Source organism: Phodopus roborovskii, unplaced genomic scaffold, assembly GCF_943737965.1.
Source record: "Phodopus roborovskii unplaced genomic scaffold, PHOROB, whole genome shotgun sequence".
Classification (NCBI taxonomy): Eukaryota; Metazoa; Chordata; class Mammalia; order Rodentia; family Cricetidae; genus Phodopus; species Phodopus roborovskii.
The window spans coordinates 33,210,850-33,229,331 of NW_026126567.1; the positions used below are offsets into that span (position 1 = coordinate 33,210,850).

At 43.7% G+C, this 18,482-nt stretch overlaps 1 protein-coding gene across 1 annotated transcript in view; it reads right to left on the reverse strand.

Moving 5' to 3' along the window:
* Wdfy4 (WDFY family member 4) overlaps positions 1-18,482 on the reverse strand; it is a 232,615-nt gene that overhangs the window by 155,003 nt on the left and 59,130 nt on the right. The window contains 1 exon segment of the mRNA XM_051202497.1: positions 13,074-13,167. Within this exon segment, the coding sequence (XP_051058454.1) occupies positions 13,074-13,167 (94 nt within the window).

Consider the following 18,482-nt stretch of genomic DNA (forward strand, 5'->3'; position numbering starts at 1 on the left):
GGTCCTGGAGGGTGGCTATGCCACTAGGTGGACCCACATCCCCCAAGCTGGATACACTCACTAAATTTCTACATTTAAGTTTGTACCTGAGTACAAAAGGTAGGATCCACCTAGTTAAATAAACCTAAAACAGTCAGCACACACACATACACAGAGATACAGAGACAGAGAGATAGAAACACTCCTGGCTCTGGAAGATGCAATCTTCACTGTCCCCTTGTGCATCTACTTCCACACACCATCCCCCACACTATCCCAGCATCTTCTCTGGCCTTCTTTGGTCCTAAGCACACTGTACTCCACAGACATGGTACCCTATCTTACATTTACGTTCAAGCTTCTTAACTTTCTTTGTGTCCCTCAAAGCACAAGGAACAAGGAGCACAATGTGTACAAAGCAGACATCTGAGCAAGTACAGTATGTTTGTTGATTATCTCCTTCCTAATGCATTGCCATCCTTTTCATATTTAAGCCTTGGTCCCAGTTTGTGGTTTCAAGAAAAGAAATCTATGCCAGTGTCAACGATGTTAGGATACTGGAGCAAGGCCAGATGAAACCACAATGGCACTTACCTAATACAGTTATGCCACCCATCCCACGACAGAGGGACTCCAGAACTCTGCTGCCAAAACCCACAGATGCTCGATTCACTTACACAAAATGCCATGGTATTTCCACTTAGTCGATGAATAGCATCCTGAACCTTTAAGTCGTTTTTTAGATTACTTAGGACACTCAATATAATGCAAATGTTGTACCATCAATGTTCTGCTCTACTGGGAATAATGTCAAGAAGCAAAGCCCACGCAGTCAGTATGCACGCAGCTTTTCCTACTTTTCCTACCGTTTCCAATCCATGGAGGCCGACTGTGATACCTCTCTCATGAGTACTGTCATCCCTCTCACCAAATCAGAGATAACGCTACTCCCATCCTCTATGGAGGTTTTCCTGGAACTTCCCCAAGCCTCCCACACTCTTGTTCCTCCAACAGGTACTAAGGGACCCTGCACTGGTAAGGCAGACTTTGCCTGCTCTTCAGAGTCACAGACTAAAAGTGATACTGATGAGAAGCCAGGGAAACCATCTGTGCACAGTAAGGGAAATGCTCTAACAGGATTCAGTGTCTGGGAGAGAAAACATTTCCCACAGCCTGTGCACATTTCTTAAAGGTAAAAGGAGGCTAGGTCTGATGTTTACTTTAAGGGTCACATTTTACCTGTGACATCAGTAACTCCTGGATACTTAGTCTGTGCTTTCAGTGCCCCAGCATGGATAGAGTATGTAATCACAGCATCGTGGCTGTCTCTGCTCTACACGTGAGGAAACTGAGCTCAGAGAAGGTAATGGCCTGGAGCCACATGGCAAGGGACTGGACTAATGATGCCCCTGGGCCTCATGCTGGGAATCGTCTCATCCCATCACCTCTGCCAGGTGCAGTCACTTGAGTAGCTTTGTGCCAAAAGACATCATCTTCCTGTCATTAAGCCATCCTCAAGACTTACCTACCTCACCCCTGTAACACCTGTCTCAAACTTAGGACATTCAGTAATTACCCCTCCCCCTTTCTTCCCATGCCCCATGCGAGAGAGAAGGAGAGAGAGGGAGAGAGAGGGAAAGAGAGAGAGAGGTGGAGGGAGAGGAAGAGAAAACACTTAAGTGTGTGAATGAAGGCGTTGGTTCACCACAGCACCCATGTGGAGGTCACAGGAAAACGTTAGTGTCTCCTTCGCCCTCTGCATTTAGACAGGATCCTTTGCTGTTTTTCTGACTGTGGCTGGTGCACCAGCTCCCAGGGGCTGTCTGTTTCTGCCTCCCATTTCCTAGGTGGAAGAGTGATAGGATTACTGATGCTCTGGTTCTGGGGAATTAGAACTCAGGTCTTTAGGCTTGTGTGCCCAGCTCCTTTACCCTGAAGACCTCTCCAGCCCTTTAATGTTCCATGTCTAAGCAATCTTTAGTAATAGTTCTGACTCAAAATTTGGGGGCATGCAACTATGTTAGAATGAATAGAATGTTTGATGACTTTCCTGCCAGGCAGGATTTTGCCATTCAAAACTGCCACTGTTGTGTCAATGCCACTGTTAGCTGATGTTGAAGACCTGTCTCACATCGGGGAGATGCTCCTAGCGTTAGCCTGGTTTTCACTACTGCAGTGAAATGACTATTATTGTGTACCTTGTGTTTGTTTACCTTGTATTTCTGGAGGCTCAAGGGCATGGCATACACATTTGCTTAGCTAGGGTTATGTTATAGCTACTTGGCTGTGTCACATTCAGATGGCACTGTGGCAAGGACAGAAGCAAGGGGGGGGTGGCCACAAGGTGAGACAGGAAGCCAGAGACCACAGAAAGACCCCATTTCCTCTTTTAAGACAACTTACTGGGGACCCTTGAGAGCTATGTTAACTCTTTTCAGAGGCAGCATGTCCAGTGGCCTCCCACTAAGCTCTGCCCCTTAAAGGCCTCCCCACCTCGACACCACGCCACTGGGACTGGAGCTTCCACAACGGCAACCCTTGAGAGATACATTCAAGCCACTTCTGAAGTAGCCCAGGCTTCTGTTTAAGTGTGATCTCAGCACAGCTGGTCTGAGCTGGCTGATATCCGTCTTTGTCCCAACAGTGGCCAGAAGCTAGTGTGCATCAGACAACTCTGGAGCTGCTGCTGGTACTTCGAGGGCCTCGTCTGTGGAATGCATCAACTTCCCTGGCTTGTATCTTTCTTCTGAGTTTTGTCTGTTCCTGCATCCATATGAACCTTGCCTCTGCCTTCCTCTGCACTCCTATTAGCACAGCGGAGAGCATGTATCCATCCCCCTGCCTTGACCATTCTCTCTACAGAGTTCGGGCTGTCACTTGGTAACTGCATTCTTTTAGTTTGGGGTGAAAGAGTTGGAGAGACAGTCTGTATGAAGCTAGATGCAAAAATAATATCAGAATGTATTATTAATAAGAATTAAAGAGAAATGTCTCCAATCTCCAATTTTTCATTACCAGTAAGTATTTACTTATTGCTTTAGGGGCTTTGACTCTGGTTTCTTGTGTTTTTGCTCCCTTCCCCCAACCAGAGAGCTATAATTACAATCTAAATATGCAAAAAGGAAAAAAACAGAAAAGTTTTCAAAGGGGAAATGCTGATCCTGTCTAATGTTGCCACAAGTTCACTCCAAAACTGCTCAATACCCCATAATGGAGGAGGTAAAATTGATTGTTCTCATGATCACTGCAGCTCCATCAATACCAATATTGTCTTGTTTTGAATAAAATGTGCTGGGTTTTTTTTTCAATTCTGGTTCCAGTAAAATGGGGTTTTAGTGAAAATATGAGCAGTGGCAGGAAATCAGTCTGGTTTCTCCCCCTGCAAATGGATTGATTTCCCTAACGCATAGTACTTCCAATGCAGGAAAGGGGAAGGTGGTTCAATTAGGACTCCAAGGTAAGGTCAACGGTCACCAGGCTGGCTGGCAGGTTGGACTCTCAAAGCTAATTCGCAATAGTGGGGTGGCCCTAAGGAAGTTTCTGCTTTCTCCACCTAACAATCAAGACTTGAGTCCACACTGGGGTGTTTTTCCTCTTTATTACCCCTTTCTTCCCAATGTTCTTCCTAGTCCACATTAATGAGCCCCACAGCCCAGAAAGAACTGGGTCTCAGTGGGATGGTGACATCTCTTACTTGTGGCTTGTCCCCCAGTGGGCCACGTGCTGGAAGCTTTGTTCCCAGGATGGTGGTGGGACCTTCAAGAGAAGGGGCTGGGAGGAAGTGGATGAGTCACTGGAGGTTATGCCCTCAGACAGAGTTAGCCTAGTTCCTGTGGGATCCCAATTTCATACCATTGGATGGCTTTCTCTCCTGTTTGCCTCCACATGACATCATCCGCCAAGAGAACCTCACTAGAGCTGAGAAAATTCCAAGTACCACAATCAGGCTTTTTAATCTCCTTCCCTTACAAAGTCTGCAGCCTCGCTTACTTTCTTGCAGTCACAGAAAATGGGCTAATACAGCTCAGCACGTTAGGAGGCTGGAGTGTTGAACACTTCAGTCCACAGTATGTCTTCCTAATAGTAACCCTGCTGACCTGACAGACATAAAATCGCTACATCCAAAGTCAGCTCCTTCTAGAACTCTCACCGAACCAGTAAAGGGTTATTTACTCCGATTTGGTTGAAATGTTGTCTCATTTGGGGAAGGAGGTAACAGGTTTTCTGTGATGCTCATGCTTCTTGTTACTAAAGATTATAAGAAGATTATTTGTTAAGTTGTAGGGGTTTTTGTTTGCTTGTTTTAAATTGCTTACTTAGAATCGATTTTTTTTTCTTCCATGGCATGGATTTGCCATCTTGCCACAGTCCCACCAGCATGGCACACTGGCTTGTGTTACTCCCACAACATCCTAGACTTGAGAGTTTGTGATACTGGGTTATGTGTGTCTTAGTTTTCTTTCCTGTTGCTATGATAAAATAGCCTGACAGAAGCTACTTAAGAGAGAATGGGTTTGTTTTTTGTTATCTTGAAAGTTTTGGCTTACAATCCCAGGTTACAGGTCCACCTTTACAGGGAAGTCAGGCAGCAGGGACTTAGAGCAGCCGGTCTGATCACACCCACACTCAAGTGCAGAGATGAGGGAAGTAGGTAGCATGGGTATGCTAGTACTCGGATCATTCTCTCTGCTGCTACTCAATCCAGGATCCCTGGCCCAGGGAATAGAGCCACCCACAGTGGGCTAAAGTCTGTGGTTCACTGCACACACTCATTCCTCATAAAGAGAACACAGCACCTCACAAGAGACATGAACAATGGCCTCAGCGTGTTTGGTTTGCTAGGTGCAGTTTGCTTTTATTTTTATTTTTTCCCCTTAGTTAAATATGAACCCCTTTACGTAGGTAAATTTACCTCCTGTGGCCTGAGGCCTTCCCTATTACCTGCCTTTACTTATGCCTTTCCATGATCCCTGGTCCCAAGAAATTCAGTCTGCAATTTCTGTGACCTAGACATAATCTGAGGAGCTGAACTTGAGGTGCAAAAACAGGTAATGGTAAGTAAGATGGTAGAAGAAACCAGAAGAATGATCAGTTGCCATTCAGGCTGCAGGAATCCCACCTGACATCAGTGCCTACCCCATTACCCCAGGCTCACTGAGCTTTCCGTCCTCTTCATCTCCACAAAAACTGGGTCCATTTGCTTTGATTAATAGAACATCCCAAGAAGCCTCCTGGGTTTTGAGTACAGCCTAAAATTTTTCACTGGAGAAAAATGGAAATATTTGAGGTTGGGCTTAGTGGGAAAGGCAAAAAACACAGAACATATACTTCGGTACAGTGTAACAAACAGATCTTTACCAAGCTCCTTGTTGGAGGAAATAGCCCTTTTCAGCCACTCATGCTCAGATAATGCTATCCATAGCTATTAGTACTGTTGCTATTTTAGGTATTTGAAATGTGATATTTAGGTATTAGTTCACATGTTTGAAATACATAGGCAAATTCCAGGAAATGATGCCCATTTCCAAACATAGGCACAAATAAATTCACAGATACATGACCTCATGTCCTCTGTCCCACTGGGCTGTGCAGGAAGTCACCATGGCTATCATCTTTTCCAGAGCCTTCAGGTCTCTGAAACACACTTGCCACTAATGCAGGCTGTACACTAGAGATAAGAGTCTCTCAGATACCTGGATCTGGCCACGCCATTCTTTTCCATACACTCTCATGGCTATGCCTCTTGGCAAAAAGGGCAGCCTGGCCAGAAGCAAATGGTTCAAGCCTTGCTATGGGACTATGCCAGCACTCAGCAAAAAAGTTAATTCTTCCCATTGCCTTCTGAAGCTTCCATATCTATACTGAACATTATGCAAGGCTCATATCTATATTGAACATTGTGCAAGGCTCATTGACTGATTAAAATATTCATGATGGTGGAGTTGGAGTGTTACAGATCCTGAGATAAAATTGACTTGGGCTATCTTGAATCCCACCTATTTATTGCCCATTACTCTACCTGATCTAACATCCTGTGAGTTAGCTCACCCCAACTCAAAAGCTATGGATGTCATCATACAGCATCTAAAACTGATAGCCAGGTTTTCCTCCTTTGCCTGCCTGCCTAGCTTCCATCCTCACCCTTGTATTTGGTAACCACAGTGCTTTATGTCAGTATTTGTGCTCTGACTACAGCAGTCACATGACCACATTCAAAGTGGAACATGTCATTCGAGGAGCCCCAGATCTGTGTTCCCAAACCATATTTAGTTTGTAATAAACTATATCTTACTCATTTGAGGGGGAGTTTTGGGTTGGAGCCCAAGAACAAGCCATTTTCATGAAAGGAGCCATCTGAATCAGCACACAGGCTTTTGCTCACCCATCCATGTTGCCTGAGTGGGCAGACATCAGTGAGTCCTTCCTGCCCTGTGGTTTATTCTGAGCTGGTTGCTGAATATCCTTTTATTTGTGAAATCGTGTCTCAGAACCATTGTTAGCTAGCAGTCTGTCCTTTTCTCCTCCAGTATCCATCTCTGCGGCTCTCGCTCTCTCCTCTCCTGCCTGAGGGAACCTTGCCTATTTAGTTAAGAAAAGGCACACTGGCTCCTCATCCAGAGGGCCCGGGTTCAATTCCTAGCACTCACACGATGGCTAAGAACTATGACTTTTTTTTCAGGGAGATTCAGTGGCCTCTATTGGGCACCAGGCATGCAGGCAAAATGCCTATACACATAAAGACTTAGAAAAAAAAGAATTGCAAGTGCCTAATCATGAAGTTGCTGGAGATAAGAGGCCCTTGCTCCCACCAGCTCAGCGGAATAAGGTGTAAGACTCTTCAGGACACACAGTAGCCTCAGCCTGGAGGAATTGTCAATCCCACCCCATTGTCTTGGGTCCCTGCAAATTTGTAAAATAAATCCCAGAATGGAAGGAACCGACCTTGTAGCGAGCCAAGGGAGTGCTCCCCACCACCCCACCACCACCACAGCAACACGTAAATCCACACATCCACCAGCTAGCAGGGAGCATCGTTTCCCCAAAAGAAAAGTTAGAAAGTCACTACAATGGGACATAGGAGATCACGGAAGGAGGAAATGTCTGTAGAAAGACCACTGTGATGCCAGCAGGCTCCATGTTTGGTGAGAGCCGCAGTTCAACTTCTCCAGAGCGTTTGAGACAAAATTTGAAATGACACATTTTAAACTGCTTTTGTTTTGTTCACACTGAACTAGAAGTCCTAGGTAAAGATGGTAAAGAGGCAACCAGATTTAATTGCAATTTGAAAGCATCTGGAAGCAAAAATATGAAGTTATTAATCTCAAGAAATTAGAAAATATTTTTAAAAGAGAAACCTCTTTTAAAAAATAGGAAAACTTTAGAGGCCTTGTCAAAACCGATGACAAACTTTAAGGACCCTCACTTTTCCTAGCCCCCTCTCTCCTCCCTGACCTAGCCTCTCCCCATCTTTACCACCTTCTAGGAACTCGTCTCTTAAGAAATCCCCGAGCAGAGCAAAATTCAGTATTGAAGGAAAAGACTCTTATAGCATCCCCTAAGATAGAGCAAAAGGCAGAGGACAGCCTGAGGCTATCCACTCCCCAGGCTGCAATTGAAACTGACTGTGGCATCCCTCAGTGCTCTCTGAGCTTTGCTAAAGGCTTTTAGCGGACTACCCTGTGAGCCCACACACCAGGCTTTCTGACTGTTATTACTGAATTGGAAGGTCACCATTGCACAGCTGCCTTCTTCTGCAAACTAGCAACTGAAACAGGGATGCTAGCCTGAGTCTGCCTCAGCTGGCCTCTTTTGCTTTCATTTAAGAGGTACAATTTTCAGAGGGACCACCCCTGTGAGTAGTGGATGGGGAGTGGGGAGGGGGGAGATGGGGGAGGTAAGGGTGGGAGAAGGGGAGGGAGGGGGGACTGTGGTTGGTATATAAAATGAAAAGTAAATTTTTTCTAAAGAAAGAAAAGATACATTCCCCCCCCTCTTAGTTCCATTAAGAGTCATGTCTTTGCAAGTGAAGATTTAGAATTAAGGGTTGCTTAATGCTATGGGGGACATAATCCGATCAGTGGTCTATTAAAAATGACAAGTGATGCATCTACATGAAAGCTATAATGCCTTTAGGGGCAGTGAATGGCCTGTGTTTTATGTATGGTTGTATGTATATCTTGTTCTCAGGGGTGTTTATGTCTGTACTTTGTTTAAAGAAAAACAAAAGCTTATGCGTATTCCTGTAAACTGAAGTTGTTAAATTAGCCCAAATTCCTTGTAGTTCACAGTACAACAGGAAGTTTGGGGCAAAGATGTCAACTCCAATAACAAGCAAGGCTCAGCCACCCATCACAATATGCCAACTAAAGAGACAAATAGTAGTGGGACATACAAGAGAGATTGGTCTATGTGTGACAACTTTGAGGGAAACAGACAGGGGTAGCCAACTTCAGGTACTGACCCGGCCTTTATGTTTAAATGGAAGAGAACTGAGCAAAGAGGAAAGAGGTACCTCATTGTCTCATTTATGGTGCTACAGGGCAGTTCAAAGGAGATCTCATTTTCATTTCTTGGGCACAGGCAGCATCTGTTCCAGGATGCAGTCCCATTCTATGGAGAACTGCTTTGCATAGAAGGTGGCCTATGTTGGGGAGCTTTGTAGATCCTAGAATCCAAGGTGACTGCAGTTTTGAGGCAAGTATTTATTTCTCTGTCTCTGACTTTGAAGGAGAAGGAAATAACTCAGTAGTCACACCTTAGTGTGATTGGCATATCTATGCAGATCTGGATATGTGCCAATCTCAAAATAAAAGAGATAGACCCAAAGTAAGGGCAGGGTTGTCAAGCTTTTGTCCTGTTTGGAGTCCAAGTGAAGAGTCCACACTTTAGCAAAAGCAATAGCTGAGACCTTGTATGAGATTTTAAAGTATTTAACTAATTAGTTAATTCAATTATTTTTGTAGGAAAAAAGATAGAAATGTCTCCAGGATTACTCATGTTCTTTAGCTGAGCATCTGCAAAAGCTTCCTGGGTTTGCATTAGAATATGATGTTACATTATTTTTAAAAACGTTTCCTAAGTTTTTAAGGAAAACCAAGACACAAAAGAACCATCAAGTAGCAGCTGTTACTGGTTGAGGAGGCTAAAAAATATTAAAGGACAATTCTTTTATGTAAGGAAGCACCTTGTATAGTGAAATAAAAGTTTGTCCTAATGTAAAGAATTTTCCACAAAGGAAATATGAGGACAAAACTGAAAGGTTAAAGTAGGTATGTGAAGGTTCATGTAACATAAAGCTTAGAGATCATATGTATATAGCAAAGCTTCTTACAGTGAAGTCATTTAAAATCCTGTAGGTCAGTATTAAATTCATGATATAAAAGCAAAGCCCAACTTTCTGACTAACAATAAGGGTTCCCATTTAGAAGCACTAACTTAGAAAGCAAGGACTTCAAGTGTTACCCCTTCACTGAATGGAGCATTTAAAACCTGACAGTTATATTATTTCATTTGAATTCTTCCAACACAAAAACACAAAATATGCCTTAATGCTAAGTTGGTAAACTTCCCCCCATTGGATTAAAGTCTTTCCTTGTCAGATGGCCATGGACTTGGTACTCATTCATCATCATAGCTGTTACAAGAACAATGATATTGTTGAGTGAGAGATCAAAGATGTTACCTAATGTCCCCCGTGGTTCTGTGATTATTGGATGCCACACAAGAGACTTGACCATGGTCTACTGTCTTCACAACCTTTGTAGAGTACTTGGTCACTGGATCTAGAAGTGTTGGTGGTCACAGTGTTTGGTAACCCAATTTGGTTCAGTTCTCTTAGCTTGGCCTGTGAGGCTCTTGACATGGCTGACCTTCCCAGCCCAACTCATGTATCGTTCTTGCCGCTCCATTCACCTGAAGCCATGCCCAAAGGGGTGTGGCCACTCTTACAGGTTCACTGGCAAGACCGCTACACACTCACATGATTTAACCCAGCTGAACAAGACCAAATAGGTCCCTTCTTTTGTACCTCTCTGTGTCTGAGACCTCCTCCTGTCCTACTCTCTTGATGAGTCCCACTTTCTTCATAGCCTCAGGCCACTGTCCCTACCTCTCTTTATGCCCTAAGGCCTATAGATGAGCTCTCCTTGCAGTATCAGCTCCCTATAGCTGCTGAGAGTGGTGGGAAAGGAAAGCATCTTCCCAATGAATTGGGTTTTCCTGAGGCCAATAAACTGAGCTGAGTTCCTTTGTATTTTCCCTTGTGCGCAACTGAATTTCTACCTCCGGATTTCTAATGTGAGTGAAAGTGCTTGAGGCAAAGAAAGAGCCGGGTTAACTGTTTCCAGAGAGGCCTGCAGTACTGCCATTTCTGAGGGCTACACACAGAACAAATTAATGTAGCTGTGACTGAAAATTAACCAGAAAGGGACACCTGTAAGGTTAGTTAAGCAGTGGCGTCTGGCACCAACCATTTCTCAGCCAAGGAGAGGAAGGGCCAGAGTAAGATGAAGAACATAGTGAACATCAGGATTGGCCTGCAGACCCTCAGGAGCTGAGCAGGAGCAGCTCTCTCCATCCCTTCCTACACTGCCATCTACTGAGACAACCCACTCCTCTCCTCTCCCTGCAGTAAGTAGATTGGTTTCAGCTCTTTGTCGTGTGGTTTCATTTCTCCTCTGATTTACTATTCTATCTATTAGTAAGAGGTCTCCCCCACCCCCCTTTCAGAAATTAATTACTGTAATTATCCAACTTTTAATAGCTGCTGATTTGGCATCTGCAGAAAATATCCGAGAAAATGCATCACTATGTTCATTTGCATATTTGAGAAGGAGTGAAGATGAATCGGGACTTCTCCTCAATTACACATTGACCTGAATAGAAGAAAAGGATTGTGCCAAATGGATTTCTTATTTGCATACTTAATTTGTGGGGTTGATATCACAGAGTGAGCAAACATCTGAATGCCAGGTTCAGCCACATCCATGGGGGTGAGCAGCAGCAGTACAGCCCTCTGTGTACCAGCTGTCCCTTCACTGTAGTGGGTTTCTGCCGGACACAGGCATCAGGTTGATTGCCAAGACACTCAGACCACTGGCATGGCCATTCTCATAGTATTATACAAAACAGTTGAAGGAACCAGCCTCATGGTAATGTGAATGACCCAGGACAGATGCACCCTGCCAATGCATATCCCTGCACTTCCTGGGAGCTGCAAAGCAATCTACTCATTGAGCATGCCCGATGGTTGGGTCTTTCAGATCTTTTCCCTCACCAACTGTAAGGCCTTAGGAATCCACTCTCCTGAGCCTCAAGAACTTGCAGAATGAAGCAGTGGACAGCTGCTCATGGACCTCAAAGAACTACCAGGGAAGTTGGCTGACATTGCATTCCTGGCATAAAGGGGCTGTCTGATGTGTGTGAGTTTCCAGTATGCTTAAGATAGGCATGTCTTAGGCATTAATGTAAAGAAGGAAAGATCTCAGACCTCAGGTGATGTGGGATCTCTTTCTGTATGTTATGAATATGTGTTGCTTTTATTGTTGATGAATAAAGCTGTTTTGGCCAATGGCTCAGGCTTCTTACTGGCTAGCTCTACATATAAATTAACCCATTTTTACTAATCTGTGTATCACCACATAGCTGTGACTTACCAGTAATGTTCTGGAATCTTACTTCTATGGTGGCTACATGGCATCTCCCCAACCCCACCTTCTTTCTCTTCATAACTCTATTTGGATTTCCTGCCTACCTGTATTCTGCCTGGCCATTGGTTAAAACAGCTTTATTCATCAACCAATGAAGGCAATACATATTTGCAGCATGCAGAAGGACATCCCACATTGCTCAGGTAATTCATTAACTACCAGCACTTGATTTAAGAGTAGAATGCCTAAGAAGGCTGGTCCCCAGCAAGTCCCCTTTCCTGTATACACACGACTCATTGATAAAGGATGTTCATTTTCCCTCTGTGCTAAGACTAAGCTGAACCGGTGACTGTCTCACTTGGATTGATGAAACACTGTGGAGACAATGTTGATTTGTCCCAGGCCTGCATTTCCAGAATTGTACCTTTGGGAGTCCTAAGCTGCTGTGCACCCTCCTGAGAATCAACACAGAGATGCAGGTAGAGGCCAGATGCAAATAATACTGTAGAGGAGACCCAGGCCATACTGACAGCTTGAGACAAGAACACAGCTTGAGCTACCTCTTTCTATGACCTCTTGTCACATGGGCTGGCCCCCTGAAATGTTGGACCCATGAATGGAGGAGACTTTTGAGGGTTCTTTCCCAGCCAGTACCATGTGGAGAATATCTCCATCCCTGTTAACACACAGTGTCATGAGAAATAATATCACATGCTACCTAAAAACAAGGACACATCCTGTTAGGCTACTTCATTGTATGAACATCATAAAGGGTGCTTACAACCTAAGATAGATACCCATCGCTGGGCAGTGGAAGCTTAGGGAGTCAATGGTACATGCCATTCTTCATTGGTGGAGTATCATCCCATGACCCAGAACTGTGATAGCATAGTTATTACTTAACATCGCTTATCCAGTACATCCCATGCCACTATACTGCATCTCCCTATTCACCAGCTTTATGCTCACTGTGTCTTTGCTCTCTGGGAGAACAGAATGCAGAATAAGAAGTGAAGTCACCAGGAAACATATGAACATGGACCATATTAGGATTATTTTCACTCCACACCAGACACCACTTACACTCCGCTTTCAGAGATCTGCAAAATTTCTACCATGTCACAGTTATGTTCAGATGGCATGAACACCAACTGTCATTACTCCCTAAAACAAATGCTCCCATGGATAAAACAATTACCTTCAACTATGTTTTCCACCTGTTGTTTTTAGAAGGTAACCTAATCCACAGGTGTGACTGCTTTGAATGCCCCTTTGAAGGGTGGCCACAGATCTATCAAGGGTCCAAGACACACTGACACCATCCTTCAAGAAATGTTGCCCAGGGCTGACTCTGCTAATCGTGGCACACTAGAACCAAGGAAAGCCTCACACTCTGTAGACAAGCCAGGTAACAAAGACAAAGTACACGAGCTCATCAGAAGATACCTGTGGGTGATCATCAAGATACAGGCGAGGCAGCAATCTCACCATGATGCATATGATCCCAGGATGCATGATCATGACCTCACCCTCATCCACCCTGCAAAGAGAGGGGAAACAGGGTATGTGACATGACTTCTTTTAGTCTCCTTTTATGTAGTTTTTTTTTCCTAAAACAGACCATGTCCCACATTCTCAGTGTACCGCCTAATGATTGAATGACCTTGAACTGATGCATCTGAGCCTAATGTATCAAACTGTAAAATGGAGTTAACAATCTCACATTTCCTTCTAGGGACATAGACACACATCTGTCTCAACTCATGCTGGGATTATAAGCATGTGACACAACTCTAGCTCATTGTTCTTTTCATGCTTGCAAAGCAAGAGCTTTAACAACTGAGCTGTCTCCTTAGCTTCTCAAGGGAAAAAATAAGTATTTCAAACTGATATGGAAAGGGCACACATTCTAAAACGCTGTGTTGAGAAGATTCCTGGGATGAAATGCTTACATTACACAAGAAATAAGGTCTTGGATTAAAAGTGTCTACCTACCTTCGAATACTATATTTAAAAAGAAAAAAATGTAAACTCAAAGCAAGTAAACAAATATAATGATAATAATAATAATAATATATCAAAGATCATCCAGAGAGTAGAGGTGGAGGATTAGAAGCAAGCAGGATCTTCCCACTTTTCTGAGACCTGCTCAGTGAGGCAATCTTGAATGGGTCCTGCTCGGTCATGCTACTTGGCAAACACAAGTCCATTCATTCTCATTTCCCCAGGAAGCTCACCATGCTTCCGAGCCAGCAATTACCTAGTGGTTCAATGTGTGCCCAGAGGAATGACAAGCAGCAAGTCTATTGAAAATGTGTGTAGTAGAGGAAAAGAATATATTTCACAAGATGGATAGATGCACAAGGCAAGTCAGGAAGGGGCTTGTCCTGTCCATCACAGTCAACAAGCAAACACCTAATGGTCAGTGAGAAAGAAGGAACCAAACCACCCAAACATCCAGAACAACTAACCAACCTCAAGAACTGGAAACACTGAAGAAATGGGCAAATTTGTAAATGCACATGAACTGTCAAACTAAATCAGTAATGTATTCATAACTCAAAGGGATCCATAGGCAAGACATTGAAGAAGTGGCAAAAGGCCTCGCTACAAAAGCAATGATAAGCCCAGGGCTAGTGAGGTAGTTGGTGAAATTGCTGCCATCAAGCACTAAGATCTGAGGTTTGTCCCCAGGACTTGCATGGCAGAAGGAGAGCATCAACTCCCACAAGGTGTCTTTCGATCTTCGAGTCATAGGTGCACTCACATGCACATACATGCACTCAGATGCACACCAAATAAGCTAATTAATGAATAGAGAGATAGATGTAGTTTTCTAAATCTTTTCATATTTTCAGACTAACAGATTTGCAGCTTAGTTCTGCCAAACTTTCAAGAAAGAGCTGACACTAACACTTCTCAAGCTGCCCCATGGAAGCAGAAGGGGGGGGGCACTGACATACTCATTCTATGAAGTCAATGTAACCCTGATACCAAAACTGGATACCCATACAACACCACCAATAAAAGTACAGGCCAGTGTTCCCGATGTGCACAGATACAAGATGCTCCCGAGATCACCTGCAAACCAAACCCAGGAGCACGTTAAGAGGATCACATGCTGTGACCAAACTGCACAGTGAGGAAGTCACCTCCCAAAGACAATACAGGCTGATAGACTTGGCAACTGTCTTCAGAGCCTCTGTACCAATGAAAGAAAATAAATAATGGAAAGAAAGACAGAAAGGGAGGGAGGAGGGGAGGGAGGGAATAAACCTTATAATACCAGAAATCAGAAAACAAATTTCACTTGAAGGTAGGAATCATAGATGAGAATGAGCCAAAGATTAGCCCGTGTGACTTATCCAGGAGTCCCCTCTTCCCTCTGCAGAGACTGATACTGAGGAGCACCAAGGGGAGGGGAGTGAGAAGCTACATCAATCAGCCTAAGAGGAAATAGCGACTAGAGCCATCATAGCTTCTATTTCATTGTTTCTTTTTCTGTAAGTTTCTATTTCTGTGTTTATCTATTTTTGCATTTGCTTGCTTGTTTCCTGGCAGCTTAGAACACCCCAGAATAGGTTTTTATGACTGTTATTCCTCTCCGTGAACCTGACCTGTCACACCCTCTTTATTCATTCCTCAACCTCTAACCCACATACTGAATCTTTCATTCATACTTTACTCTGCTCCTTTCCCATCCTCACTTTACTACTTAGTCATTAATACCCCTAGCTCTAAAACCTGCACGCCCAATTTTTCCAGTCTGTGCCCATGTGTAGCTGTAGCTGTCTCTATGCCTCCTCTGAGACACACCTGAAATACTCATGTGTCTTCAGCTACAGGCTAACATCATGACTCTTGTTAAATCATTGTATCTGCCTGCCATCCCATCATCTGTCCTAAACAGAAGTGAGGAACAGAGTCCCAGGTGAAAAACATCACCAGGAAGATCCCTGTGAAATAAAACAAGCAAACAATAGTGCGGGGTAGAAAATGGAAACATCCTATCAGACACATAAAACTTAACAAAGACAGAAAGCTGAGAAGACAAGCCATTACAACCCCCCACAACTCCACAGCTTCCCAATACCAGGAACAAAAAACTATGAGTCAGTTTAAGGGCCAGAGAAACATCGCAGAGTCCTGCTTTTGAAAAGTGTCGGTGGTCACATAGGGGATTTAATGAACAGATGAATGAGGTAAAGAAATTAACCCAGAACCCAGACAAGAAAGTTAGCAAAATACAGCAATGAATAATTAACTTCCATCATATGAAGAAAATGGCAATTGCTATTGAGAAAAATGTAAAATGAGACAGAAGAGCCAAGAGTGTTTTCTTGGAGACAGGTTACAGGGGGTAGAGAAACCCCAAGTCATTTTAAGCAAAGAGTATTGCCATGGAGCATGCCTGGCATATAAATGAACCAGCAAAGGAACCTGGTTATCACCTGACACCAGAGAAACATAAACACAACACAGCAAAGACCTACAGAACAGTATCCTATATGAACATACATGCAAGCCTGATGCGAGATGTCATTCTGTGTATGTTTCTCATACTGGTTAATGAATAAAGCGCCGTTGGCCAATAGGAAAGGAAAATAGGAGGGACTAGGAGACAAGGAGGAAATAGGAATTAGTAAAGGAGTCAGGATGGAGAGCCTGGAGAGAACAGAACCGCCATTCCTCCGCTCTCGGTAAGATCACGTGGAAATACATAGAAATGGGTTAATAATTAAGACAGAGCTAGCACCTGGCCAATAGCATTGTATCAAATAAAGAGTCTCTGTGCATTATTTGGGGCTGGCGGTGTGGCGGCAGGACAAGACCAGGCGGCGGGCGGAAAAACCGTACTTCTTACACAAGCCCCCATCCACAGCATTAGCACACGGGTATCTCCTATAGCAACTGTACAACAGGGCAAACAGGACTTGAGTCAAAAATGCAAGAGAGCTAAGCATAGGGAAGTCGTTGGTAAATTACCAGTTAGGAGAACATGATCACCTCAACGTTGCACATTTGACAAACTCCAGCCCTGTTTCATACTGAAAATGCGAAGAAGGACAGAACACTTCTTCAGCGAGACAAAAGGCACTTACAAAAAGCCTTTGGCTATCATGCCAGATGGTGAGGCCAAACAGAAAACCAAAAGTGACTCTAAGCACCAAAATCACTCTTTACAAGAGAAGAAGCAAGGTGGATATCTCACCTTGCTCAGTGTAAAACTTACAGCAAAGCTACAGTAATCAAAACAATGTGGTGTTACCATGAAAACAGACACAGAAAATAGTGAGACAGGGTTAAAGATGCAGAAATAAGCTTGACCATCTATGGCTACCTGGTTTTCAACCCCCATCATGGATGGACTCTTCAACAAATTGTGCTGGAAAACCTGGATGGCCACATGTGAAAGACAAGACTTATACTCTGCTTCACGCAGAAGGGGAAGTGAAATCATAAAACTTTTAGAAGAAAATGTGAAGGTAACACAACCACAAGAAGAAAGAAAAGGGAAACGACAAACAAACAAAGGACTTGACGAAAATTAAAATACTTTGTACATCAAAAGTCATAACTAAAACATGAAAGGAAAACCTATAGAACGGGGAAAATATTTACAAATAATATATTTGATAACAATCTAATATCTGCAATAAATACTAACTTAAATAACTCAACAAAAAACGTCTGTGGTTTCTACAACCCATGGTCTGAAGTTGAATTTTCTCCAAAGAATACACAGATATCCAATGAACGACAGAAAAGATACTCAGTGTAATTAGCCATTGGGGAGATCAAAATCAAAATTGTGTTGAGTACACACACTAGAATGGCCATCGCTTTAACAGGCCACAAATATGGGCAAGCATACAGAGAACTGGAACCCTCATAGACCACTGAAGGGAGGTGGAGCTGTCTCAGACACTGTGGGAAACACAGCTGGCACCTCACCATCTGACCCAGCATTTCTTCCAAAGTATATTGTCAAAAAAGTGAACATATGAACTCAAATATAAATACTCAAAAAAACACTGTTTACAATGGCCAAAAGGTGGAAGCAATCTAATGTTAACACCTTCATAGATAGCCAAACCTTGGTGTGTATACACAATGGCATAGTATTTATTCATCCAATAGGAAGGAATAAGTACTTTGCATTCCATTAGGACATGAATGAACTTCAAAAACATTAGCTTATTGTGAAAGAAGCCAGATCAAAAGAAAGGCCCACCTATATTTTTCTGTTCTGCTTCATAACCAGAATAGATAAAACCACAGAGCCAGAAAGCAGACTGTTGGCTGCCCAAGGGCTAAGAAAAGGAATAAGGAAGGTAGGAGTAAGGATTCAGGCATTATTCTGGCCTGCCCCTGTCAGTTGGCAGAATGCACTCAGGCAGTGCCCTGGTCAGCCTAGGGTTCCATGGTTGCATAGTCTGCATTCAGGGGCAAAGGACCCCTTTAAAAGTCAGACCCCCGTGCAGGGCATTGGTGGCATATACCCTTAATCCCAGCACTTGCACTCCGGAGGCAGAGGCAGGCGGATCTCTGTGAGTTCCAGGCCAGCCTGGTTGACAGAGCTAGTTGCAGGACAAAGAAACCCTGTCTTGTTCCCCTGGGGCAAACAGGACTTTTCCTGTCTCCATCTTCTCTTCTGTCCTTTCTCTGTCTCTGTGTCTCTTTTTCTCTGTCCCTCTTGACCTCTTTTCTCTCCCCCTGCCCCCTTCCCTTTCTGATAAAACTTCTCATAAAGCTCTGTCTGCCTGCCATGTTTGTCCTCCGCCTCAGTCAACCTCTCCTGCCATGGAATCCTTTGCCAAGGGCCCCCACTCAAGTTTCCCCACGAGCTTTTTC